Source organism: Hyperoodon ampullatus, assembly GCF_949752795.1.
Source record: "Hyperoodon ampullatus genome assembly, chromosome: X".
NCBI classification, from domain to species: domain Eukaryota; kingdom Metazoa; phylum Chordata; class Mammalia; order Artiodactyla; family Ziphiidae; genus Hyperoodon; species Hyperoodon ampullatus.
Window position 1 is genome coordinate 18,006,762 of NC_136913.1, and position 25,609 is coordinate 18,032,370.

Here is a 25,609-nt window from a genome sequence, read left to right on the forward strand (position 1 = left end):
CATAATTGGCACCCACACCTTGGACCCCACTCCTCACTTTATCATTTCCTCACTAACTTCTGGGTCCTTATGCCCAGCCCATCAGAGACGCTGAAGTCGGTTGACCCTCAGGAGACACTAAACCACGTGCTCTCTCTCTCCAGGAACAAATGATCAACCCACCCCGGTCCCATCATGCACTAAATTCTCACCTCTCTTGGATGTGTCGCTGATCTCTATTTCTATTCCAAATTCTATTTCTCTATCAGACTACACTGTTTTAGGGAGTTCCCTGGTGGCCTAGTGGTTAGGATTCCGTGCTTTCACTGCCATGGCCTGGGTTCAATCCCTGGTCGGGGAACTGAGATCCTGCAAGCTGCGTGGCAGGGCCAAAAAAAAAAAGACTATACTGTTTTTTTTTGTTTTTTTTTTTTGCGGTATGTGGGCCTCTCACTGCTGTGGCCTCTCCCGTTGCGGGGCACAGGCTCCGGACGCGCAGGCCCAGCAGCCATGGCCCACGGGCCCAGCCACTCCGCGGCACGTGGGACCTTCCCAGACCGGGGCACGAACCCGTGTCCCCTGCACCGGCAGGCGGACTCTCAACCACTGTGCCACCAGGGAAGCCCCTATACTGTTTTAATTATGGAAGTTTTACCATATATTTGACTGTTGGTTGGGGGAAGCCTCCCCTTTAAAAATCTCATTTTAGAAGTTTCTTAGCTTTGTGTTCATTTTCTTACATGAACTGTACAATTACATCTTTTTTTTTTTGGTCACGCAGCACAGCTTGCGGGATCTTAGTTCCCTGACCAGGGATCAAACTTGGGCCCTCGGCAGTGAAAGCACCGAGTCTAACCACTGGACTGCCAGGGAATTCCCTGTACAGTTATATTTTCAAGTTGCAAAACAGTGGAACTTCATTTAATTTACACAAATGTGAGGGTGGGTCACCTACTCGTCTTCTTCGGGTGTGTAGGTTTTCCCATTCAGGGGGCATGGCGTGTCTTTCCATTTACATCTATTCTAATGTCCCCTGGTCAAGTTTTAGACAAAGCTTGTTCTTTCTAGGAATTTTATGAGTTTTTTTAGGATCCATTTTCTGTTTACTTTTAATGTATAAGAAAACTATCAATTTTTCTTCACTTAGTGGTTAGCTCCCCTGTGGAACTATTCTGGGTTTCCCAGTTGTTTCTCATGGATTCCCCACAAAAAAACTATCTGTAAAGGTTTCTCTTTTCTAATGTTCCTAAGAGCTCTCACTCCATTTTCTTATATAATTGTGCTTCCTGAGTGATGCTAAAGAGTGGGGATGGAGGTCACTCAGTGTTGTGCCCCAATGTAATGGGTATAACAACTCTAGAAACCAGCTAGTTCTTTACACTTGTTTTCCAAATGAAAAAAAATTACAAAAGCATTTGACTAACAGGAAACCTATATATATTAAGAAAAATTTAGAATGTTCACAAAATAGAAATTGCTCTTAGGAGTGACTAGACGTCACTACGACCCTCTGGCTAGAGCTCATGATGACGGAAGCTACTTATAATGCTGCTGTCAAAGGCCAGCACATGGAAAAAAAGAGGATGTCCATTCATGTGCCCTCACCAGAGGCTTTGTCATCAGAGCTGGGGAGAGCTGCATTAACTGGGCCCTCGGCTTTGGAGGTGGCAGCCCAGCAGTTACCACAAGGATCTGACATCCCCATTCCAGTCCTGGCCCTCCTGGCTCCTGGTCTTGGCTGGTATTGTCTCCCAGGCAGTAGACAAGCCATGATTTAGATACCAAAAAAAAGTTGGTGTGGGTTTCAGCTTACTGGAAAACAGGGGTCACCATTCCCATTATAATTTTGTTTAAATGCCAGGTTGCTCTATGGAATGTTTTTGGAGATTACACTAAGGTTAACTGCATCTTAGCTAGCTAGCAATCCGTCGCATCAGTGGTATGAAAGTACAGCAACTTTACTATACTTACAAGTTCATCATGTCCTGGGACAGCTCATCACTGAAGCTTATTTCCACAGTTGGTTTCACTTGGAACTGGCAATAGAGGAATTTTAATGAGTTAGACAGGGAAAGGACACCCACACAGGATTTAAAATTTTTTTTCCAAATAGGTTTTCAAAAATCTGGTCTCTGGTTTGGTTTCAGCACATTTTTTTCATCGAGCCTACAGAAGCAAACAAAGCACTAGCACACCATCAGACTCTTCAATGAAAATGTATTTCACGGTAACACAAGGTACACATCGTGCAAATGAGGCATCACCAGGATCACAATGGTGCTGTGAGGTACAACAGATTGCAAGAAAACAGACATTTAGCAAAACAGGGCTATAAGAAAGATGGCAAGGCGTTTTTTGGAAAGTCAGACCATGCTATCATTTTCTATGTGCTTGTCATAAAAGGGATTTTCCCCTGATATTCATCAAGATCTATGGCACTGTATTATTGGAGGGATGTATTTTATTTAGTATATACACATACACAAACGTACACAGTTTCCATACCTAATACAGTCTTACACTGTAGCTGGTTTTAAGAGCACATGAACAAGATTACTATGGAGACTTTTTTGTATCTCCGGGTTGCAAACCTCAGTCAGAATTATGGATCTTTCCAAACTCTTTATTGTACAAGACAAAAAAAAAGGTTTCAAAGAAGAAAAGGTTATTTTAATCTGAAAGTCACATTTCATCACAAGAAATGAAGAAAACACATTATCATATGGCGTAAAACGTGTAAAGTATACATTCTACCGTCATTTGTCCCCCGTCCAGATGTTTTTATGTTCAAGCCTGTTAAAGTGACGTATTGGGTCCTGTTCAGGGGCCCCTGTCTCAGAGCACTATGCTTTTCATTTGTACCTGGTTTTATTAGAGTTGAGTAAACAAACAAACAAAAGCCCCAAGAGCCAAGAGAAAAACAACAGCAACAACATGAAAAGCAACCACCTGGGCAGGAGGTGCACAATTCATTCAGTCCAGAGGCCACTTGAAGGTCTGGAGTGACTACAGCTTGGAGGATTTCAGGTACAACATGAAAAGGTCCTTGGAGATTCAGGTGCCCAAGTCTGGAGGAATATGCCTAAGAGAGCAGACGGCCTTCCACGCTGTTCAATGGCTCCCTTACTCAGCCAGACTTACTCCGCTAGCCGCCCAAGGAGCAATGGGGGGCAACACATTTTGCAGGTGGCTAAGTGTAATAATAAAACGCGGCTTCTTGATAGTAACTTCCAACAAAGAAACCCCAGAGATGGGGGAAATGTTCCAGAATTTCTTCTCCTTCTAAACACAGACACGGAGATATGCAGCCCAAGTTTTCAGTGTATGTTTAAGTAGAGTCTGGGTAAATGTCTAGAATATTTACAAGAAAAGACATCTAAATGTTTATATGCTCCAAGTCTGGGGATAAGAATGGTTATAAGGTGACTTTCCAAGCCGAAATCACACGGGTTATTCAGAGGATCACTATGATAATAGAGTACAGGAAGTGCTTTATCAGCAGCTGAAGCTCATAAATAGAAATGTAACATGGAACTCTGCTAAAGCCCGACAAGGCCAACTTCTCAAGGGTCTACTGAGAGTGGCCAGCGTTTGACATACTAAGTAGGAATACAGTTACATTTTGATTTAATAGTTTGGAATCCAGCAGTTAAGGACGACAGAAGCTTCTTCAGAAGGCCGGCAGCTCAGATTTGACTACCAGCAGCTTCATGGGTTCTCCAAACGCCACCTGTGGCAATTCAAAACCAAAATCAGGTGAAACCAATGGAGAGACAGCATTTTGCAAGTTGTAGCATCTATTCTCTCTCACTGAAATGATCGCAGTGTGGGAGTTTCTACCTTCTTGGTAATTGCATTTTCCTTGGCTTATAGAGTCTCTCAACGGAAGTGCTGCAGCATTTTGTGTAGGACTATTCTTTTAGGGGGTCAAATTTTCTTTCGCGGGACTGTCCTAAAACCTGCAGGACGTTTAATGTCGCAAATCCCAGTGCTGCCTCCAGCCACTGTGACAGCCACCCCCAACACCTTTCCAAACACATTTCCAGCAGGGGCGTTGCCACCTCTGGCTGAGAAGAATTTGATAACTAGAATGATATGGCAGATGAAAATATATAAGCAGTATGAATACAATTATTTAGCCAAGATTTTTTTTGGACAGGGATTTTGCACTTCTTTTAGTTAGAAACGTAGGAAATAGATTTGAGAAGCCATGAACACTCTTCCAAGTTTTGTGGATTTTCTGGTCCTTAACTGATAGTGAGGTCAGTGAACCGAAGGGTGCAAGGTGTGCTAACAACAAGAGAAATCTCTTACTAAATATTAATCCATGTAACTGTCAGGGAAAGAGAATGCTCAGGTGAATTTTTTAAAGTGTCCAAGAAGGCGGCTGCTCTTCCAAACCAGGGATATGGTTTATTCTAAAAACTGCCTGTCATGCATTCCCTCTCATGTGTGAAAGGACCACAACCGCTTCCCCAAGAGCCAAGAGAAGCAAACTCCAAAATGCAGTGTCTACAGCCAACAGCTGAGGTCAGGTAGAAATAAGTATACGAGACACTGTGACCTCGGCTGTGTGGCCTCCCCAACCTGTTTCCTCATTTAGGACTAAATCATATCAGTTATTGAAGTTCTGTTATAGGAGTGGAATATCATAAAAAATAAGGTGACTGAGATAATGCTGAGAATAGAAAAATTTAAGTCTAAAATGGGAGGAGCAATTGGAATTAAGTTATGAAAGTATTTGATGACAGATTCTAATTATGTTTTTCATCATTCAAAAATAAGCCCCAAACTGAAGTAAATCCAATGTGAGGTGAGTATAACTAAGTACACACAAATCCAGTGTTTATAACCCATAGATATCTTACTCAAGCAAGAAGCTTCTAGAAGCACTTCGGCAAGAAAAAAAGGCCAAAGGCGGGGAATGCTTCAGGGCACAAACTTCAGTTCTTCCCCCACCTTACTCCTTCAGGTATGATCCAAGAACAGAGGAAGTCAACAGAACAGCAAACCATTTAGCCCAACACTCACCAATGTATACAAGTGATTCTAGATAGGATGTGGGATGTCACTGAATAAAACCAGGGGGGAAATTCATTTTATTAACACTACCTTGCACCACTATTACAGCATTCTCTCTTTGTCTGTAAAAAGTTGCTACTTGACACAGATGGTTGGTCAAACTTTTAGCCAGTGCTTCTACACGCACCCACCGGCCCCGAACAGCAGGGGTGGGCATGCTGGGGTGGCGCAGAAAGCTCTCAGATGAGGATTCACTTGAAATCCATCTCAGTTCTTGTACATACCATGAGTCCACATTTGTTTGCTTTTTGTAAAAATAAAACTGACTAGGAGGCTGAGTGACGTTTATCTCATCTTCACAAACCCCAGTTGGAGAGTTACAGATTTAGACTATCATCAAAAGACTGTACCTTTCATTAAAGAGATGTTGTATTTGTCAACAGAAGGTGTTCAGAGTATTTTCTTGGCCAGGACTGTTAAATCCTTCGATCAGGTTTTTGTTACAGTCATCCAGGCTGAGATTTTCACTGGATCTCTTGGGGAAAATGGGGGGGCCAGTGAAATCTAAGAGATCTTGAAGTGCTCGAGCATTACCAGTTCCATTTTGGTCCAGAGATACCCCAGGAATCATTTCACTCACTGGTGAAAATTCTGGGATAGAGATAAGCTCTTCTTTTGAAACAGGACTGGAGGGGGAGGGGGAGAGAGGGAGGGAGAGAGAGAGAGATGGAGAGACAGACAAACTATTAATTCTATTTGTCATATTTTGTTATACTACTCTTCTTTTCCAGAGAAGATGGATTTAGAGCCAGAGCTTGTGTGTAACACATTATAAAAGATACAAGTTAGTTCAAGTCTGAGACACTGACAGAAGGGAAGCCGATTTGAGACAGCAGGGAAGGCAGCAGGGCACAACCTTTAAAAAAATGACATAGCCCTTGAGGATACAAAAACTGGTTAGAACCGATCAGACCCAAGATGGTGGAAGATTCGACTTCCCTTAGACCCTGAGCCTCATTATACCCTCATTATAATGCATTAGCATATGCTAAAGGACAACCCACAGGCACCATGAGAGTTCCGAGGCTGACCATAAAAGGCCAAAAAGTAGGCGGTGGCCCAATTCCTGGAAATCCCTGCCCCCTCTCCAAAAGAGTTGGAATAATCCTCACGCTTGTTGGCGAATGAAATTACCCAGCCCATAAAAACCAACCACACCATATTTCAGGGTCACTCTCGCCTTTTGAGACTGACCGTATTCTGTCTATGGAACGTGCATCTCCCAGGGCCTCTCACCTTCTGAGATGGCCTGCACTCTCTCTCTGGAGTGTGTATCTCCCTACATAAACTGGCTTTCCCACTTGGTTCTTGGGGCAGAGCCCCCTTGTCTGCCCACTTGCATCCCTCACAAGCGTTCTATATTAATAAATCTACTTCTTGCCTATCACTTTGCCTCTCGCTGAATTCCTTCTGCGCTGAGACATAAAGAACCTGAGCTTCATTAAGTCCTGAGACCAGGTGTGCGATTTCAAATAAAAGACAGTGGGTTGGGGCTTCCCTGGTGGCGCAGTGGTTGAGAGTCCGCCTGCCGATGCAGGGGACACGGATTCGTGCCCCGGTCCAGGAGGATCCCACATGCCGCAGAGCGGCTGGGCCCGTGAGCCATGGTCGCTGAGCCTGCGTGTCCGGAGCCTGTGCTCCACAACAGGAGAGGCCACAACAGTGAGGCCCGCGTACAGCAAAAAAAAAAAAAAAAAAAAAAAAGACAGTGGGTTTGAGTCCCAGCCCGTGGGTTCAAGTCCCATCTGCGGTGTGTGGTTTCAGATTGAGCAGGGCTGCGAAGGCCAAGCTCACGCTGCCCATGGGAAGAAAGTAAAAACCCGCAGGCACCAGCGCACTACTGCAGAGAAACCAAGCACTTCCGAAACCCTTAAAATGGGAAACGCAAACAGAGCCAATGCCAGAAGCTGAAAGTGAGCTGAAGGGGGGGGGTCTAATCACCACGGGGTGCCTTGGTGCAGCCTCTCTCTAGCAGCACCGCCTCTGGGGAGCAGTTTTCCCTCCCCAGACCTCACTTTCCTCCACCGCAAAATGCAATCAATAAGCGTTTCTCCCCCCAGGCGACCATGCGGGGAAGACTTTGCCGGAGCCACCTGGAGGACTGCTCAGCTGAGGCCCGGAACGTCGTTAGCAAGGACCCCCGCCACCCACCCGGCCACCTGCAGAGCCCATCTCTCCCACAGCGCCCTCGCTAAAGTGAGGCTTCCACTCCCCTCCCCCACCGCCCCCCCACCGCGGGCCTTTCTCTCTCTCTCTCCTCTCCCTAGAGGTGGAAGGGAGGAGTTTCATAGTGTGTCAACCAGAGGCCTAGCTCAGATGAGTGGTGGGCTGGGATCTGAGGTTCCCTCACCAGGAGTCTCTCTGAACAGCCAGAGTAGGGCTGCTGTCAGGTTTGTCTGGATTTTTTTCTTCCTCCGTAAGAGCTTAGAGAAGAATCTAGAAAAACGAGTTGAACTGCAGAAGCTCAGGTGATCTGTCTCCCTCACACTGAGTCTAGTTAAGGGGCAGCAGCTGACCTGACGCCACTTCTGGTGGCGGGAGCCTGGGCAAACTGCTTCATTAGTGGGAACACCCGCCCCATCTCCGCCTTGCCCACCTCCATTCCCAGGGTTTGAATAGCTGGTCAGAGCAGGCGGAGGACAGAATGGCACCACAAGCTTAGGCGCTGCCCCCAGGAGTCGCCCTTCTCCAATGCAGAGGTGGCCACACCAAGAGCGCAGTGCACACACAAAGCTCCTTCACTTCCTTGAACCACGGCCAGTGCCAGGTCTCGTCCCGCGCCCCCACCCAGAGGCAGAAAGAATAAGCACAACTGCCTCAACATGGCGGCGGGAGGTACTGTGTTATACTTTAAGATGCCCCAGCAGTTCCCTGCCCCCCCCCGGGGGCAGAGTGGTACCACTTACAGGAAGTCTGCCATGACGGTGGCGGGTGGTGGCAAGGCCTGAGGAGGCCCTACTCTCAGGCTGCACAGCACTCGCTCTCCTGGTGACAGGGCGGCTGGACCCTGGGTTTTCCCATATCTGGCTCAAGGCCAGGGTGCACGAGCTGGGATATTTACAGTCAGTGTGCCCTGGGAAAGGGTCTGCTCCCCACCCGCCTCCCCCCAGACTGAGGCTGAGTATTCACAGGCGAGGAGAGAAGTGTAAGCTCCGGCAGGCTGGAGCTCAGGCAGAGCTTGTACAAAATACTGGCATTCCCTCCTGTCACAGAGAGGACCCCCAGCCCAACTGCCCTGCACTGCATTGTTCCAGCGCCTCTGCCCCAACCCCGGGCTAACTGAGCTCTCCTTTGGTCCAGGATTAATTTGCCAGGCAATGTTATCCACAAACATATACCAGTTAAGAATTGCTTAAGTTGTTAGGATCTGAAAGCAAATTAGTTCCTTTATAAAGTTTCCAATGACAAGTTTACTTAAACATGAGACACTGGACACAGTGAGTGGGCCTTTTTGGTGCCCCCCCGACCCCCTTTACCTGTGGCTGCACCCACCCCCCAGCTGCTGTGGGCTCACAGCTGCCGCCCTTCCTCTGGACCATTTCCTTTGGCTGATGGGAGCATCCCCACCCTGGGTGCTCCACAGTCGATGGCTGACAAACACAGTGCCATGAAGGCCGCCTCCCTTACTGCAGTCAGACCCCTCTCTGGTGGAAATCCATCCTCCAGAGCTCCACTGGGACCAGCTGAGACCAGATCCTTGCTTAGTGACGCCCCCTGCCCAATCCTGCTTCCCTCCCTCCCCTTTCTCCTGAGAGCTCTCTTCTGATAAATCCCATGCCCTAGAATCCCTGTCCCAGGCTCTGTTTCTAGGGAACTCAACCCAAAACATGGATATTAATTTACCACTGTTAGCTTTCCTGAATGGCAACCGTGTCTACTATAGGTGTGTAGAAAGATTTGGGTGTGGAAAAGATGAAGAAATTAACTAAGAGGTGGTGGAGGTATCTGGGGAAGAGATGAGGCTCAAATGCAAAAGCAGTGGACTTACCTCACATCCATAGACTGAACTTCTTCGGTTGAATCATCCAGACTGTTTGATTTCCCATCAAGGGCGTCCAGATGAACAAGTCCCCCAACTGGTTTAAGTCCATTAGCGAAAACATCTTGGGGGAAAGTCTCTGGGGCAGCACGTTCCACACCACTAACTTCCTGGCAGGTGTTCAAGCCATTGATTTCTGATGGAGAACACAAAGTCATTCTGTCAGCCATAAAATATCCCAAACAATGAAATAACAGGGGAAATATCTAGAGAGGCAATGAATCCTCTACTTTACCAACAATGCAATATCTTTTGTAAAGAGAACTCCATGTAGTCACCTTCCCACTGGGAAGAGATGACAAATGACATCATCAGTGTCTGTGCAGGTCTCATGACCCACCCGGGAGGCTTGGTGTCATATGCTGTACAGGTCCCCAGGCTCTTGAGCCACAAGGCTAAAGAGAAACGTGAAGAGTGACTCTGAGATGGGTACGCGTTTTCTGACTTTGGCTGCCACGAAACAGTCCAACCTGAGGAGCTTTACGTATACATGATAGAAAAGAGCTGGACTATCCAGAACTCTGGAAGGCAGAAGAAACTGCCGTAGAACACCAGAGTCAGTTCTTAATAGAACCTGACCATCAATTAAGCTTCCCGGAAAGCAGCCCGGCCAGCAGATGGCCTGGCTCCGGCACTGAGATTATTAGAGTAACTGAGGAACCCGCCGGTTTCCAAGTGCACCTGACAGACCTGTGCTGGAGATGGAAACTCCACAAGGGAGGGGAAAGTGCACAGGCCCCTTCCAGTAATAAAGCTCTTAGGACCCGTGGGTGCTAGTCCCCCACAGGAAGCGCCAGGAGCCCTCACCTCCTGAAAGGAAGAACCTGAGAACCAGACCTCACGCTCACCTATTTTGTTGGGGACAACTGGTTTTGTCTTATTTTCCACACACACAGCAGGCTGAAGCTCCACTTTCGGGTCTTCTTTCTGAAAACAAATAGAGGGAAGGTTGGCTTTATGTAGAAAGATAAGTGCTTTTGAAAAGCATCAGAGGATGTTTGGAACCATGCTGGGCCAGCTGTCTGCTCCACGGTAATTCTTTGAATTTTCTGAGGTTATTACAAATCAGCTATGTTTCCCTTATTAATATGCCACCATTCTCTTTTTTTATCTGTGGACTATAATGCTCCTCCCTGCATCCCTACCCCCATTTCCCTGAGGACATTTTTTGTTATCACCCCGTCTCTGAAATCCCTCTCTTAGATTCCTCTTTCCTTTCAGGGACCTACAGCCTCCTTAATCTAGCCAGGAACAAAGCAAGGAAGAGCCCATTGTTTTCTGGTTAATCCTCTCTGAGACCTACAATGTCACTGAATATATTCCACCATTCTGTTCTTCTCAGTACATGAATTAGGAAAATGGTACTCTGAATGCCTACCTTCACTTCCAGAGACACATCACTCTTCCTTGTTCTCTTCATAATTTCATCTATTCTCTGGGAACCAAAAAGAAGCAGGTAAGAGGACTACAAGACCAAAAACATATACAAGTAAGCCGGGTCTATACGCAATTTCACATTCCTCACAAAACTTGTAAAAAAGAAACATCAGCAGAGGATAATGTGTATAGAAAGGTTTTCCATTGATTTTGCAGACGTACACCTCTGCCATACGAACGAGGTCAAATGCTTAAGGAGTGAACTAGTTAAGTATCTAGAATCAACAATTTATATCCCATCTTTTTCCTTCCTCTCCTTAATTTACCTAGAAATCAACAAATCACTACCTGCCATTCAAGAGGACCACCCTAAAGAAAGCCAAGCTGAGGTGCAGAAGGGGAGGCCACAGATTGGACACCATGAGAACGGACCTTTATAATCAGCCTCCTTAAACCCTTTACCTGTAATTCAGTGGCCTAAACACCCCAATTAAAAGACAAAAACTGTCAAACTGGATTAAAATAACAAATCCTGACCATATGCTGTTTATAAGAGACACATTTATAAGGACACACATAGGTTCAAAGTGAAAAAATTTATCATGCAGGTGCTAATCACAAAAAGGCTGACAGGGCTTCCCTGGTGGCGCAGTGGTTGAGAGTCCGCCTGCCGATGCAGGGGACGCGGGTTCGTGCCCCGGTCTGGGAAGATCCCACATGCCGCAGAGCGGCTAGGCCCGTGAGCCATGGCTGCTGGGCCTGCATGTCCAGAGCCTGTGCTCCGCAACGGGAGAGGCCACAGCAGTGAGAAGCCCACGTAATGCAAAAAAAAAAAAAAAAAAAAAGGCTGACAAAGTAGACTTTAAGAAATATTACTAGAGGGCTTCCCTGGTGGCGCAGTGGTTGAGAGTCCACCTGCCGATGCAGGGGACACGGGTTCGTGCCCCGGTCCAGGAAGATCCCACATGGCGCGGAGCGGCTGGGCTCGTGAGCCATGGCCGCTGAGCCTGCACGTCCGGAGCCTGTGCTCCGCAACGGGAGAGGCCACAACAGTGAGAGGCCCGCATACCGCAAAAAAACAAAAACAACAACAACAACAACAAAAAGAAATATTACTAGAGATAAAGAAGGACGTTTCATAATGATAAAAGGGTAATTCAATGGGAAAATTTAATAATTTGAAAGATAAATCCACCTAACAGTAGAGCTTCAAATTATGTATATAAAAACAAAAATGTATAGAACTGGAAGGAGTAGTGGAGAAATCCATAATCACAGATGGAGCTTTCAATACCCCTCTCTCAGTAAATGAAAGAATAAGATGACAGAAAACTAATAAAGACACAACAGTATGATCAATGAAATCAGCCTAAATAACAATTCTAAGAGCACCGTACCCAACAACTGCAGAACATAACTGGACTCACTTCCTGTCCCTGTCTCAACCTAAGTACTCCTGATCCCTTAGCCCTTACCTTCTTCCTCTCCAGTCGCTCCTGTTCAATCTGTAGCATGATCTGCTCTCTTTCTAGACGCATCTGTTTAGCTGCCTCCTGGGCCTTTGCTTCTGCTGCTTCCTTCTGGTAGAAACATGTAAAAGGAGGGATAGGCTTTACTAAGCTAAAGAAAACGCTAGTTAATTCCCTGGGGTTTGCACCTATATTCCTCCACCTCATCGTCTACCGAAAAGTGGGTGCTGCTCCAATATTCAATGTGGATTTACACAGCCTGCTGTATGACACAGCAGACATGGTTGGGTCTCACTCATATGACCTCGGTCCACCATGCAAATCACCTGCAGACAGTCTGCCTACAAGGTCAAGGTCTTTTTGTGTCTGAGGGTAGTCTCTGGCCATAAGTATGCATGTGGCTAGAAATTTCAGGAAGTTAATTTCCCCTCAGTGACCTGCAACCATTAAGGGGCAGGACTTGGAAGACAAATAACCTAGTTTCCTCACCACTCAGGGGGATAATTCTAAGGCATGGTCCACAGTCTCTCAGAGAGTTCCATAGGGAGCAAGTTCCAGCTGCCCACAGCGACCCACTCAGCAATGTGCTTTCCTCTCACCCCCCTGCCAGCTTGCTGCGATCATCTCCCAAATAAAACTACTGGCACCCAAGCTCTCATCCAGGGTCTGCCTTTGGGGGAACCCAAATGGACATACAGCAAATACTAGCAACTTCACTTCTGTTGCCCAAAGTAACTCATATTTATTAACTAGCCCAGTTAAAGAAAAACTTCAAGTAAACATTATGAGTCATCCAAATTGAACTAATTTTACCTAATACTAACTAAGGCCCTTAAGGAAAGTCTATATAAAGACTTGCACAGTACCTGCTTTTCAATCATGGCCTTTTCCTGCTTTTCTTTTTCTTGCTTTTCCTTTTCTTGCTCTTCTTTCAACAGCAGCTCCTCCTTGGCCCTCCGCTTGGCCTCCTCTGCCGCCTTCCTTTTCTCTTCTTCCTCCTGCCGCTTCTTTTCCTCTTCCTGCTTACGGGCTGCTTCTTCTAGGCGAAGTCTTTCCCCCTCTGCCTTTCTTTGCAATTCCTCTCTCTCCAGCCTTTTGAGAACATAACTGATGTTAGAAGACAATGACGACGTGCCCAAAAGGTAAACTACCCAGAGCTGTGTGCGAACAGTAGAGCATAACAGGTGACACTGGCACAGACACATGCATGTGAGTTAGCATCCACTTAAGAAAATGACTCACATCCTTCCCAGAAAGCCACTCCAGTCCATACAGTTACCAAAAAAAATATTAACCAGGGTGGACTTTAAATTCTGTGATACCCAGAGTAATAATGTATTGATTTGTGAATAGACTGTAATGAAGACACAGATGTTCCCTAGCCAATTTACAAATGACCACAGCCCCATCATTCTTATTGAATGAGAATTCCTTAAAAACTGAGTAGGATAAATATTTAAAACCAACTTAAATGCACTACCAAACGTAAAATAGTTAGTAGGAAGCAGCCGCATAGCACAGGGAGATCAGCTCGGTGCTTTGTGACCACCTAGAGGGGTGGGATAGGGAGGGTGGGAGGGAGGGAGATGCAAGAGGGAGGGGATATGGAGATATCTGTATACGTATAGCTGATTCACTTTGTTATAAAGCAGAAACTAACACACCACTGTAAAACAATTATACTCCAATAAAGATGTTTAAAAAGAAAGAAAACAACTTAAGCTAGAAAAAAAAAAAAGAAAAAAAACCTCGAAGTGTCTCAGTGACTCTCACATCTGTGCCAGTCAGCAGTTTGAGAGCAGTGACTAGGAGCTCAAGAAGTTCACTTTGGTTTTAATTAGTATGTGACTTCTGAAGCAGCAAATGGAAGAAAATGCTCAACAGAAACTTGACATTTAAGGAATTAAAGCATCTGTTTTCCATTTACTTTGGCATTCTTTAAAAAAAAAATTAGCTTTTATTCTTTGCTAAATGAAAATTAAAAGGCATTTAGACATTTTTCATCCACAGGTGAATGGTCAGTGGTGTAACGATAAAGAGCTTAAGCAGTGAGGGAAAACTCTGTAAAGTCTAAGTGCTTGTTTTTACATTTCTAACGTTATTCCTGCTCACGTGTGTCACTTTCCTCTTCTATGAAAAAATGTGGATAACTATACTCATTCTGCAGTGAGTTACTGACTGGCAATGTGCCACATGGGCAAGACCAAGACTGCATTCTGATCGTGCCACTTGCTGTGTGACCCTTCCTTGGAAAGTCACTCAACATTTCTGATGCCCATTTAAAAAAAATGGGAATAGCTATATTACTGGCTCCTCGACATCACTGTGGGAATTAAATGAGATAATGGGAAGCACTTAGCACAATGCCTGGTCCTGCGCAGATTCTCAAATGCTAGTTTGTTTTACAATTTAAAATGAACGCTCTCTTCAATTCCCAGTGTCCTTTTAAGCGCATCTGTAAATGTGTATGTTTTTCAGAAATTATCTTTATTTGGAAGCATGTATCACTGACTTACTGGGGCGCTGGTATATTGTTATAAATGATCAAGACTTAAAAAGAACATCCTTCCACCCTAACGGTTGGCTTCAGGAATCACGGAGGCAATTAGCCTATGTGCCACCAAAGAAATATTTTAAAAGGTAAAAAAATACAAAGACATTAGCCTAAAACTACAATGGGACATGACAATGTATTCTATGTTCACAGAGGGTGCAGTGCCTAAAAGCTGGAACAACTGAAATTACTAACAAATATTCTGGAGAACTTTGGAGAAGAGCATTATGGGGCCTAGTCAGAAAGAAACTCACCAGTTCTTAGATTCCTCAATGAAAGACTAGGATGCCCAACACAGGATTATAAAAACCGGATGTGTCAATAACAAAACTTCTCCCAAGGTTAATGAGAGCACTGTTTTAGTATTTCTCTCTCTTTTAAGGAGCCAGTTGTGACTGTCTCAGAGAAGTTAATACACAAAGGATACATATATAAATTAACCCACAAGCTACTTCATCCTTAGGATCTGAAAAGCCACTCGGTTTCTTCCGTTTTACCATGAGGACTTCAGAGGTGCCCGATGCATAGCCATGCAGTAACACATCCTCTTAGCCCCTAGGTCTCCGTAATCCCTGTCATCAACCTACAACAGAAATTCCTCCCCACAGGCCCATAAGCCCCTACAGACAAAATTCCCTCCAGTTAACCACACTCTGCTTCCCCCAAAGTAGCTAAAAACTGGCTTTCCCTGTGTGAAACCAAGTCTCTCAAAATCCTCTCCAAGAATAAACATTCTTTCTCTCCCTGCTTAACAAACCAGAGAGGACATGGCGCTGTCATTTCCCCAGCGGCCCTCTGCTGCAGGCAGCCCGACCCCACTGCCCTTGCCGTCATTACCGGCTCCCTCTGGAGCTCACCAGACCCACGTGTACTTCTGTCACCCCCGCCCGTCCTTGCTCCTGCCACCCACCCCAAACCTACCCCCCTTCCTCACCAGGTAGAAAGTACCAGAAAACTGTGCACTGTCATCATTCAGTGGATGCATCCCTCATCCCCGTTCCCGGCCACCGGTGAGGGTCTTTTGTGTAATGATCCCCATCTCTCAAGCTCCAGATGCCGGCCCCCTCTTGTCCCACCCTGTCACATTTGCACCATGTCCCTGACACATGTTCAGTCTCAACTCCTTCAATCTCCGGATGAGTATGTGGGTTTCACTTTCTCCCTTCCTATGTGCTTAAAATTTTTCATTTAAAAAAGCTTAACCGGGCTTCCCTGGTGACGCAGTGGTTGAGAGTCCGCCTGCCGATGCAGGGGACACGGGTTCGTGCCCCGGTCCGGGAAGATCCCACATGCCGCAGAGCGGCTGGGCCCGTGAGCCATGGTCGCTGAGCCTGTGCTCCGCAACGGGAGAGGCCACAACAGTGAGAGGCCCGCGTACCGCAAAAAAAAAAAAAAAGAAAAAAGCTTAACCTTCAATGTCCTAACCTTCCCCTTTGATCTGCCCTCACCCGTCCCTCGCCGCCTTCTCTCCTGACTGGCCCCGGGCAGCTCTGTGCCGTCCCTGCATCCGCTCCCTCTTCTCTCAGGGCACCCAGGCCGCCCAGCCACTCCTGAGCATCTGTGGGATGGCATGGGGGCCACTCTGGGCCCTCCTGGGTTGTCAACACTGGTTGGAGTAAGGCCCAGACAAGGCCAACTGGTCATCTTTCCCTGGACCTCAGCCGCCACGCCAGCCATCCATCCTCATCTCCCAGACCCCCAGGGAAACAGTCCAAACCTCCACTTTTCCACCGTCTTCCACATCCTCCTTAGTCGATGGCATCATCAACCACTTTACAGAGAAGGCCGGGGCCACCTGGTCTGGGCTTCCTAAACTTCACTCCTCTACAGCATTCCTGCTCAGAAAATGCCCCCTTTCTTCTGCTTAGATGCAAAGGATTATAAATGCCACCAACCACACTACTAATTCCACACACCCCCCGCACCCGAGTTCCTTCCACCATCCCCCTCTCTTCCTTCCATCGCTTTGCCCTTCTACACGGACCTTCCCACGGCCTGCAAAACACTCAGGCCTCAGGCATCCCAAACAACTCTCCTCAGTCCCCTCTCCCCTGCATTCTGCTGATGTTCAGGGCCTCTGCCCTCTCACCTCTGTCAAGCTGCTTATGTCTCCACCCCTCTCCATGATTTCCCCCCAAACCTCCATTCATGTCCTAAACCCCAAGACCAATGGCCTTTCCTCAGCCTCGACACGTCTCGCAGGTGCAGGCGGCATTCGACTTTCCTTCTGTGAGGGCCTGGCTCTCCCTTCCTGACTTGGCCGACACCCCCCGCGCCGGACGGGCCCTGCCTGCCCGGCTCTTACCCCGACAGTCCACCACCCAGAGGCTCAACCGAAGAGCTGCCAGGGCTGAGCGGCGCCAGGACCTCTGCTGGCAGGGCCGGGCCCAGGCCAACTCTTGCACGGACACCGAGCTGCAGCCTGGCTATGTGACCCTGCTGATGGAGGCTGCCTAACTCAACTATCTTTCCACTTGGGCCCACAGCAGCTATCTTAACTTCTTAACGTGACTCATTTTGGAATCCCAGTAAGATCTCTTTGCTTCTAGTTTCTGCCAGTGCCTTCCCCGGGGCGAACCCAGGGTCTAGGGTTTCTTGCTCCAAGAATCCTGATTTCTATCTTGGGCCATCCACGAGCCCAGGCACTGTGCCCTGTTCTGCATGCTTCCAGGAGAGCCCCAGGGTCACTGCTAGCGGGGACTGGACCAGCGTTTGCTCTTCTTCCGGGCCCAGCTGTCTGGACACCTTGTCAGCCCTTCTGCTCTGAGCAGTCTCATCCCTGACTCGCATGGCGTTTTCCTCACCAGTTTGTGACAGTGATTGGCTTTCCACGGTTTAGCTCAAGTATCTTTAATTTCTCTATATTCTCTCATCTGGCAACTACATTTGTGTGGCTTCAACTACTGACTCTTAAGCACAAAACAGGAGTGAGGATGATCTTATCCCAAGAGGTGTCCGCTGTGTTCCCGGCCCTGGTTGTGTGGTACTGTACTTTCTCACCTCCCACGTGGTGCTAGCAAAGCTTCATATTCTGGCAAGAGAGAGGAAAACTGATTTTGGGTCAAGTGTATTGCTCTCATTTTTACCTAGGCCCCAGGCTTCAATTCCATTTCTAATCACCTGGATATCTTGCAGGCACCTTAAACTTAGTTTATCTACAATCAAATGGCTTGTTTTTACCCTCTAAAAATCAATTCCTTCTGTCCTTCCTTTATCTGCCATTGGGTGTACCATTCTCCTATGCTTAGAATCAAACCTTGGCGTCGACTTTGAATGGGCCCGTTTCTGTTGAACCCGCCTTCACTCCTCCAGCTCGAGCTCCACCACACTGTGCTGTCTTCTCTTAACCCGTGACTGCAATGGCTTCTCAGTTGGACCTCTTCCTACTTCTCTACCTTTTCTGTATGTTTACTGAGCGCCAACACCAGTGATCCAAAGACTGTACCCCAGCCTTTTAAGGGGCTTAGTTGGGGGAAGTAGGCCTGTGAACAAATGAGGAGGCTCTGTGATCAGCCGACCAGCCGGGCTGGGCAGCCGAAGAGGGGGAGAGGTCTGTTCTCTCCCAGGGGCAGGGCTGGATAGGCTTGCTGACAGGGAGCAGGACAATGACACGTATTTGAGAACAGGCACTGGGGACAGAGTGTGGACAGTGGATGAGCTCCGGGACACCCAGAGCAGGGAGCTCAGTGCGGATGCCACAGACACAGTCCAGGTCAGAGACCACAGGGGCCAGAGCTCAGGAGGGGAGGAGGGGCTGGAGGGGAAGGGAGACGAGAGAGATGCTAGAGGCGGCCGAGACAGACCTGACAGGGGATGGGACACTGACGAGGAAGGAGAGGGGAAAGGTGAGAGCTGGCTCGGACACTTCTGATCTGGTTGCCTGGAGACGTGGAGGACAGAGCTTGTGAAAGGAAAAGGAAGTCTGCGAGAAAGACAGTAAGGTCTGCTTTGGAAATGCTCAATTTGAGATGTGTGTGGGACACACTTAAAGGAAAGCATAAAGCAGTTGGTAATACTGCCTGCAGGTTCTAGACCAGTGCTAGCCAACAGACCTTTCTGTGATGAGGGAAACATTCTAGAGATTTGGGCAGTCCGATGTGGTAGCCACTAACCATGTAGCTACTGAGCACTTGAAATGTGGCCATACGGCTGGGGAACTGAATTGGACTTGATCTTAGTGTATTTCCATTTCGGTGGCCACCTGGGACTAGAGGCAGTGGTACTGGACAGCACAGGCTCAGGAGGCATCAGTACCCACGTGTGATTTAATGCCTTGCTTGTACCAGAAAGTATTGAAGGTTTACAGAGCAAGATGAAATTGGCTTCAGAAATAGATGGTAAAACAAGGCAAAGAACAGATGAGGGGAGAAAGGGAGATGAGAGCAGAGTTGGGTTAGCACCCCAAATGCTGAGCATGAGGATGCTGTGTGAAATGCGAGCCCAAACTTTTGAAGCCAGAGGAAGCTGGCAGTGTGATGGGGGCGCGGGCAGGGCAGGAGGGTGCAGCGCTGCTCGGGAAGGTCTTGTCAGGTGAAGCTGGCCAAAGACTGAGGGCTGGGAGCCCAGGTGATGCGTGAGGGGCTGAGCGGGAGACAGAGGAGACTGAGAAGGAGAGGCCAGAGAAGCAAGGGCGAGCGCGACACGGTCAAAGTCAACCAAGAAATGGATTAGGAGTCTGGCAATTAGGAGGAATGGTGAGTGTGAGGTCTGCAGACTGAGTGTGAGTAGAGGAAATAGAGACAGGCAGTACAGTCAATTCTTCAAGGAGCTGCGCTGTGAAGGAAACGGGAGAGCGTGCTGGCTGGAAGGCAGAGAGCTGCACCTTCCTTACCACAAGCTACAGGCACGCGACTCACCTGCTCAGGGCCTGCGCATCCCAAGCCCTGTCACTGAGGTCCTGCGACTCATCTTCCTCTCCTGGGACCTCCCTTCACACATCCTGCGGCCCACCCAACCCAGCCCAAGCACACCACTCAGTAAAAAGACCTGCTGCTGTTGACCAAAAGGATGGAGGTGGGAAAATCATCAGAGAAGTCCAGAGTTCAAAGACGGAACCAGCCAGACCTCCCCCCTCCCCCTTCAAAAAAATAAATCAGCAGAAGTATAATGACAGACCACAAAAGACTTGCCAAGGTCACTTAAGGATGAAGAATATTCTATTACTGATTAAACTCAGCGCCATGGTTGAGTGAAGCACGGCAACATGGCTGGCTCCCTGTCCCATTAAATCCTCTCAACAGCACTGGACTGTACTCTGTGATTATCCTAAGAGCTTCCTTTATCAGTTTAATGATAAAATCTACCTTGCCCTTCAACATGCATTTCTCTCTGAATACTAAGACCAGAATAGGCAGAACTGTCTTTATTTTGACCAAGTGCCCCAGGGGTCAATGCAGTGGTTCTCAAAGTCTGGTGAGCTACTGAAGCGGGACATGGCCTGGGCCTGTGTATTTTCACCACAACCCATGACTGACTCTGACACCCTCCAAAGTTTAGGGACCACTGTCATGACATCTTCTTTCGTGCTCCCGGATGGGAGTCCCCCTACCTCGTGTCTCATGGACTATGAGGTCGGCTTCGGCCCCAGCTAGGAGCCTCTGCTCAACCCTCCTTTCTCTTACCTGGGGGTGAGAGTTAGAATAATTTTGGGGAAAAAAACACAATTCAGGAAGCAGAATCAAGATGTCTACATCCGGAACCTCCTGTCATTTCAGGGAGAACCTCACTCTATAAAAAAAACTCAAACTCCTTTGATAGCTCTACGAGGACTGGCTGGTCCTAGAGTGTATGCTGAGAACAGGGGCTGTTGGTAACACTGATATCCAGGAGCTGGGAGTTCCCGCGCGGTCTCAAAGGGCCTGAGCACCCCCGCACCTGTCTTGTTCTTCCTTCTCCAGACGTTCCTGCTGCTCCTGTTCCTTCTGCAGCCGGGCCTGTCGTCTCTTTTCGGCCAGCATCTTTGCGGCCTCTCCTGCATCAGTGGTGCCCGCTGTGGGCTTCCACGAGGCTGCATTGGAGGAAAAGATCAAGGGAAGTGAAACAGTGACTGCATTCACATGGCAGCTACCACTTGGAATTGAAAAATCCAACCCAGTGGGTGATGGGAAATGCTGCTAGGACCAGCACAATCAGCCACCAAGCAGAGAGGCTGCAACAGGCTGGCTGTGACCCTGGATGCATTCCACCATGGAGGGCAGTGGAGAGGGGACGGGGAGACACAGGGTCACCAGCAAGTCCCAAGGCAGCCACCACCACTGCGCCTATCTGGGTGAACTCACCGCAGCTGTCACGGAAGCTTCAAGGACTAAAGGAAGACCCTCTCTGTGGGAAAGGCAGATGCTGCCTGGATGCAGCTGAGCACCCCCGTGGGCTTCCACAGCTAGGAGCAGCGTCAGCCCCTTAGTCTCCTCTGCCAGGAGACCCTCAGGAGAGTGAGGGGAAGGACTCGGGGCAACATGCAAGCCTGAGAAAGTGGCACGAGGGCATGGAGTTGTCTCCGGAAAAATCCCCGTCTCTCCCCCAAACCCGAGACTCCCGCGTGGATGGAGTCAGAGGGAGAACCGGCTGGGCGAGGAGGGCCTACCTCCACTGCCCTCGGCTTTCCCTGCCGCGGCCTCATGCTTCTCGGTGGCGTGCCTGTCTGCCACGTGCTTCTCTGGGGCCTCCTCCCCAGGTGGGCCGGCTGCCTGCTGAGCCAGGGCGCCCTCCCTTTCCTTGTTGCTCTTCTCTTTCTCTGCTTTCTTCTTGGGTGTTTCCTGGCCAGGAAAGGTGGGGAAGCGGTACTTCACCGGAGACCCTGGGTATGGTGGCTTCACGTTCTTTGGAGACTGTGGATATGCTTTTGAAGTTGCCCTGGAAAACCAAAAACACGCCAGAAGATGATTACCGGGCCTGACCACAGAACCCTCTGTTCCGAAGACACCTGGTTCCAAAAAGTTGAACAATTTCATCCTTCAGGGGGAACAAATGTAACGCGGAGCACACACTCAGAAGTCCCTGAAGTAGGACTTCCCTGGTGGTGCAGTGGTTAAGAATCTGCCTGCCAATGCAGGGGACACAGGTTCAAGCCCTGGTCCGGGAAGATCCCACAGGCCGCGGGGCAACTAAGCCCACGCACCACAACTACTGAAGCCCACGCACCTAGAGCCCGTGCTCTGCAACAAGAGAAGCCACCGCAACGAGAAGCCCGCGCACCGCAACGAAGAGTAGCGCCTGCTCGCCGCAACTAGAAAAAGCCTGCGCGCAGAAACGAAGACCCAACACAGCCAAAAATAAATAAATAAATAAATAAGAAGTCCCTGAAGTATTATCACCCTAACAGGAACATATGGTATCTAGAACATGTCCCTGGGGGAAGGGACAATATTTTAGGAAGCCCAGCCAATGACGTCATGTCTGAATTTCACTTAAGTTTGACCACAACATAAGAATAAACCCTTAGGCATTCTCCTACCTCCTCTTTTTAGAGGAGCACCAGGGTTGGATCTGGCTTCAGTATATGGCAATGAACGACCCGGCTCCCATTTTTTTCTATTATGGCAAAATACAAACAACATGAACTTTACCATCTTAACCACTTTGAAGTGTACAGTTCAGTGGCATTAAGTACATTCACACTGTGGTACAACCATCCCCACCGTCCATCTCCAGAGCTCTGTACTCTTTAAACACTAACTCCATATTCCCGCCTCTCCCCAGTCCCTGGCAACCACCTTTCCACTTTCTGTCTCCAGGAATTTGATAATTCCGCACACCTCACAGAAGTGGAATCGTACAGTATTTGCCCTTTTGTGTCCGGCTTATTTCCCTCTGCACAATGTCTTCAATGTTCCTAGTTCCTTTTTTTTTTTTTTTTTTTAACTCACCTCTACGGAGGTATAATTGACATCTGGTTCCTTTTCAAGTTCTGAGAAACAAAGTCAGCCAAGAGGTGGGGACAGGGGGTGTCTTTTTGGAGGCTCTTAAGGTTTCAAAGACTCTCTCCTGCTACTGGGAAGATGCAAAAGGTGAGGGCAAGCCCGTGTCTACCCAGGGAAACACCACTTTGTTAAAATGCAGGACTCTGTCTTACATCTGTTGGAAGAAGGTCCATTACAGGTGTGCTGGCCTAGGCCTGGCTCCTGGTGACCACTGGCTGCTGGTGAGGTAGATAACAGCCTAGCTTCAGTTGCCGAGTGCACCCAAAGTTCGCACAGGGGTGCGACATTTGTACAGAGTACTTTTAGAAGAACATAAAGTAATCTGTTCGTACACTACACATTGTCACTCTCAACCCTGTAGCAGGCTGAACCATATGAAAGTGCTAATGTTCAACCATTTTTGATCTATAAAAACAGCAATAAAAATGGCAACTCAACATAATATTAAAGGCCAATTTCTCACTAGAGACCTAAAGAGTTTCCTAATCAGATCTTGGTGGTAAGGAAAAAATATAATCAGATCAACACTGAACTTGGTCTTGAGCTGGAAAATAATCCTCAAGTGGTATGTGGACTGGAAAAGATGCAGGCCAGTTTTCCAATGATGCTCTCATGGTAAAAGCCCAGCTCCGGGTGCCAAGGAGAACACGTTTCCTCAGTTAATGCCAGGCTGAGGGCCACACAATGACCCAATGAATATGACTTGAACGTGACCTGAATTTTAAAAATTCAGTTATTTCAGCATCAACCATTTTACTGATATGGAATCAGTCCAGATCCCACTTCCATGGTGGACTGTCCACCCCTCTCTGGCAGTCTGCTCCGTAGCTGGACCACTGTGACCCCAGAAAGAATCACTTCATACTCGCCACACCGACTTCCCGTGTGCCACCGTTCTGTTAGGCCTGGAACCACACAGAACCCCTGTGACACCTCGTCCACGTGGATGGTGCTCCCTCTTTGCAGACCGTTTTCCCTCTGCCCTGAGGCTCAGCCAACTCAGGCCCCACCATTCCCGAGGGACCTCTTGCCAAGCAGGCGTTTCTATAGAACCTTGGTTTTCTACTTTTGTTCCTACACCCTAACCAAATAAAAGCCAGGCACAGAATCCTCTTGCTTCCTCCATATACGTATGCATATGTACCAGGGTTTCTCAATCCTGCCATGACATTTGGGGCTGAATCATTCCTTGCTGTGGAGCTATTCTGTGCACTGTTTAGCAGCATCCCTGGCCTCAACCCGCTAGATGCCAGTAGCAATCTCCACTCCCCCCGACCCACCCCAGGTTGTGACAGTCAAAAATGTCTGCAGGGCTTCCCTGGTGGCGCAGTGGTTGAGAGTCCGCCTGCCGATGCAGGGGACGCGGGTTCGTGCCCCGGTCCGGGAAGATCCCACATGCCGTGGAGCGGCTGGGCCCGTGAGCCATGGCCACTGAGCCTGCGTGTCCGGAGCCTGTGCTCCGCAATGGGAGAGGCCACAACAGTGAGAGGCCCGCGTACCACACACACACACAAAAAAATCTGCAGACATTGTCAAATGTTCCCACAGGGGCAAGATCACCCCCAGCTGAGAACCACTGAGGTGAGACATACATACAGCGCCCCCCCACGCCCCTCCTATCTGTATAAAGCAGGTAAAAGTGGTGCTGCTCTGGTTGAGGGCCAGTGTCCTAATTCCCACGCCCCCCGAGGCCCACCTATGAGTCTCCTGAGAGCCCTGGCTTGACAGGGAATCATCAGTGCCTTCTGTGTTCAGACAGCCAGGGTCGCACCTGGATCCCTCCCCCAGTGATGTGGAGCTCACACTCCCTCTAGCACCCTCCATAACTGTCCACGCTTCCTGAGGGCTGTCTGCACACCAGCCCCTGTGCTGCTAAGTGTATTTGTGTATGTATGTGTGTATACGTGTATGTCTCTTTTAGTTGTCAAAAACTGGTATGACACAGGTACTATTATTAGGGTCACTTTATGGAGGAGGAAGCGGGCTTAGAGAGGTTAAGTGAGCCACGGAACTGCAGTTTGTGCCCGTGACTCCCTGACTCCACTTCTTCCAACGTGGCCCTACTCCCGGTGTCGCAATGGTGGCTAAGCCAGAGCTTGGGGTCACCACGATCCCTAGATGTTCATTTTAGACCTGGCACAGAGTAAGCACACAACAGCTGTTAGATATCGGCGTTAGTGAAACATATAAAATAAAAATCCGAATCATCCTCACAGACAAGAACGAACCAAAAGCAGGAGGAAGAAATAAAACGGGGGAAACCACAAGCCCCGCTACCTCATGATGACAGCGCTCCATTAAGCATCGTTTTCCAATCAGCTGCAAAAACCTGCATTTAGGTTCAAACAGCCTGTACCACCGTACAGCAGGGGATCTTCTGCTTGGCAACACTCTCCTTCCACGCTGTCGTCTAGGGCCATACTGCTGCTATAACCACCAGGAGAGTGTCTTAAAGGACCTGGTCTAATGCACTCAGGTGATCAAAACACGTCACTTACTCCCTGGAATGTCAAGTGCATGCTCTGTGCAGCTCCGGTCCAACCACTGTGCAGGGAGGGGCAGTGGCAAACAATTATTCCTGGATGTGGGATTGGGAGAGAGAGGCAATAGGCAAGGCGGCTATTTTACGGTAGATGACGCGGACAGAAACACCTTCTCCTCCCGTAAGCATTCCTATCTTGACTCATTAAATAGGAACTTCTGCTATTGAAAGGACTGGCAGAAAGCCGTTTGCTCTTCTTCCTTGCCCTCAACCTCCTCCCCAAGGAGTGAGGCATGACTTCTCTGCTTGGTGAGACAGGGCAGAGGTGCTGGGCACCCACCGCCCAGTCCATTTGAGTTCTCTCGGGCGCCTGCCTGCAGCGAGCGCACATCTGAGCTTCCCTCAGTGGTGCCTGAGAGGTGGGTTCCCCCCGGGGTCCTGGTGCAGGCGCCTCTGCTGCGCATGGGCAGACATGCGAGGAGCTCTTCTGCAGACCCCACTCCCACCAGGAGGGTCCCCGGGGCTGGACCATGGGGAGTGGGTAAGAGGCCTGAACTGGCTGCAGGCCCACTTCATTCTATAGTCTTTCCTTAGTAGCAGAATGCCAGCATCTGGATCCCAACATGACCCCAGGGTCTGGTCTAAATGGCTCGCTCACGGAAGGGAATGAGCCCGATGCCAGTCACACCCTCAGTCAGTGTGCCTGGA

General features: G+C 48.6%; 2 protein-coding genes across 5 annotated transcripts in view; both read right to left on the minus strand.

Annotated features, from left to right (window-relative positions):
• The window catches only part of BCLAF3 (BCLAF1 and THRAP3 family member 3), an 85,736-nt gene extending 76,619 nt beyond the window's left edge, over positions 1-9,117 (minus strand). Inside the window, exons 1-2 of the mRNA XM_079726905.1 lie at positions 9,050-9,117; positions 1,951-2,015 (exon numbers count right to left, since the gene is read on the minus strand). The gene's annotated coding sequence lies outside the window, so the exon portion shown is untranslated. The remainder of the gene's footprint in view (positions 1-1,950; positions 2,016-9,049) is intronic.
• MAP7D2 (MAP7 domain containing 2) overlaps positions 5,423-25,609 on the minus strand; it is a 53,613-nt gene continuing 33,426 nt past the window's right edge. For all 4 annotated transcript variants that reach the window (XM_079726914.1, XM_079726913.1, XM_079726912.1 and 1 more), the window contains 8 exons: positions 21,084-21,352; positions 20,375-20,507; positions 12,813-13,038; positions 11,953-12,057; positions 10,479-10,535; positions 9,949-10,027; positions 9,050-9,236; positions 5,423-5,687 (listed from right to left, as the gene is read on the minus strand). In XM_079726914.1, coding sequence (XP_079583040.1) covers positions 5,438-5,687; positions 9,050-9,236; positions 9,949-10,027; positions 10,479-10,535; positions 11,953-12,057; positions 12,813-13,038; positions 20,375-20,507; positions 21,084-21,352 — 1,306 coding nt within the window. In that variant the 3' untranslated portion in view covers positions 5,423-5,437. The remainder of the gene's footprint in view (positions 5,688-9,049; positions 9,237-9,948; positions 10,028-10,478; positions 10,536-11,952; positions 12,058-12,812; positions 13,039-20,374; positions 20,508-21,083; positions 21,353-25,609) is intronic.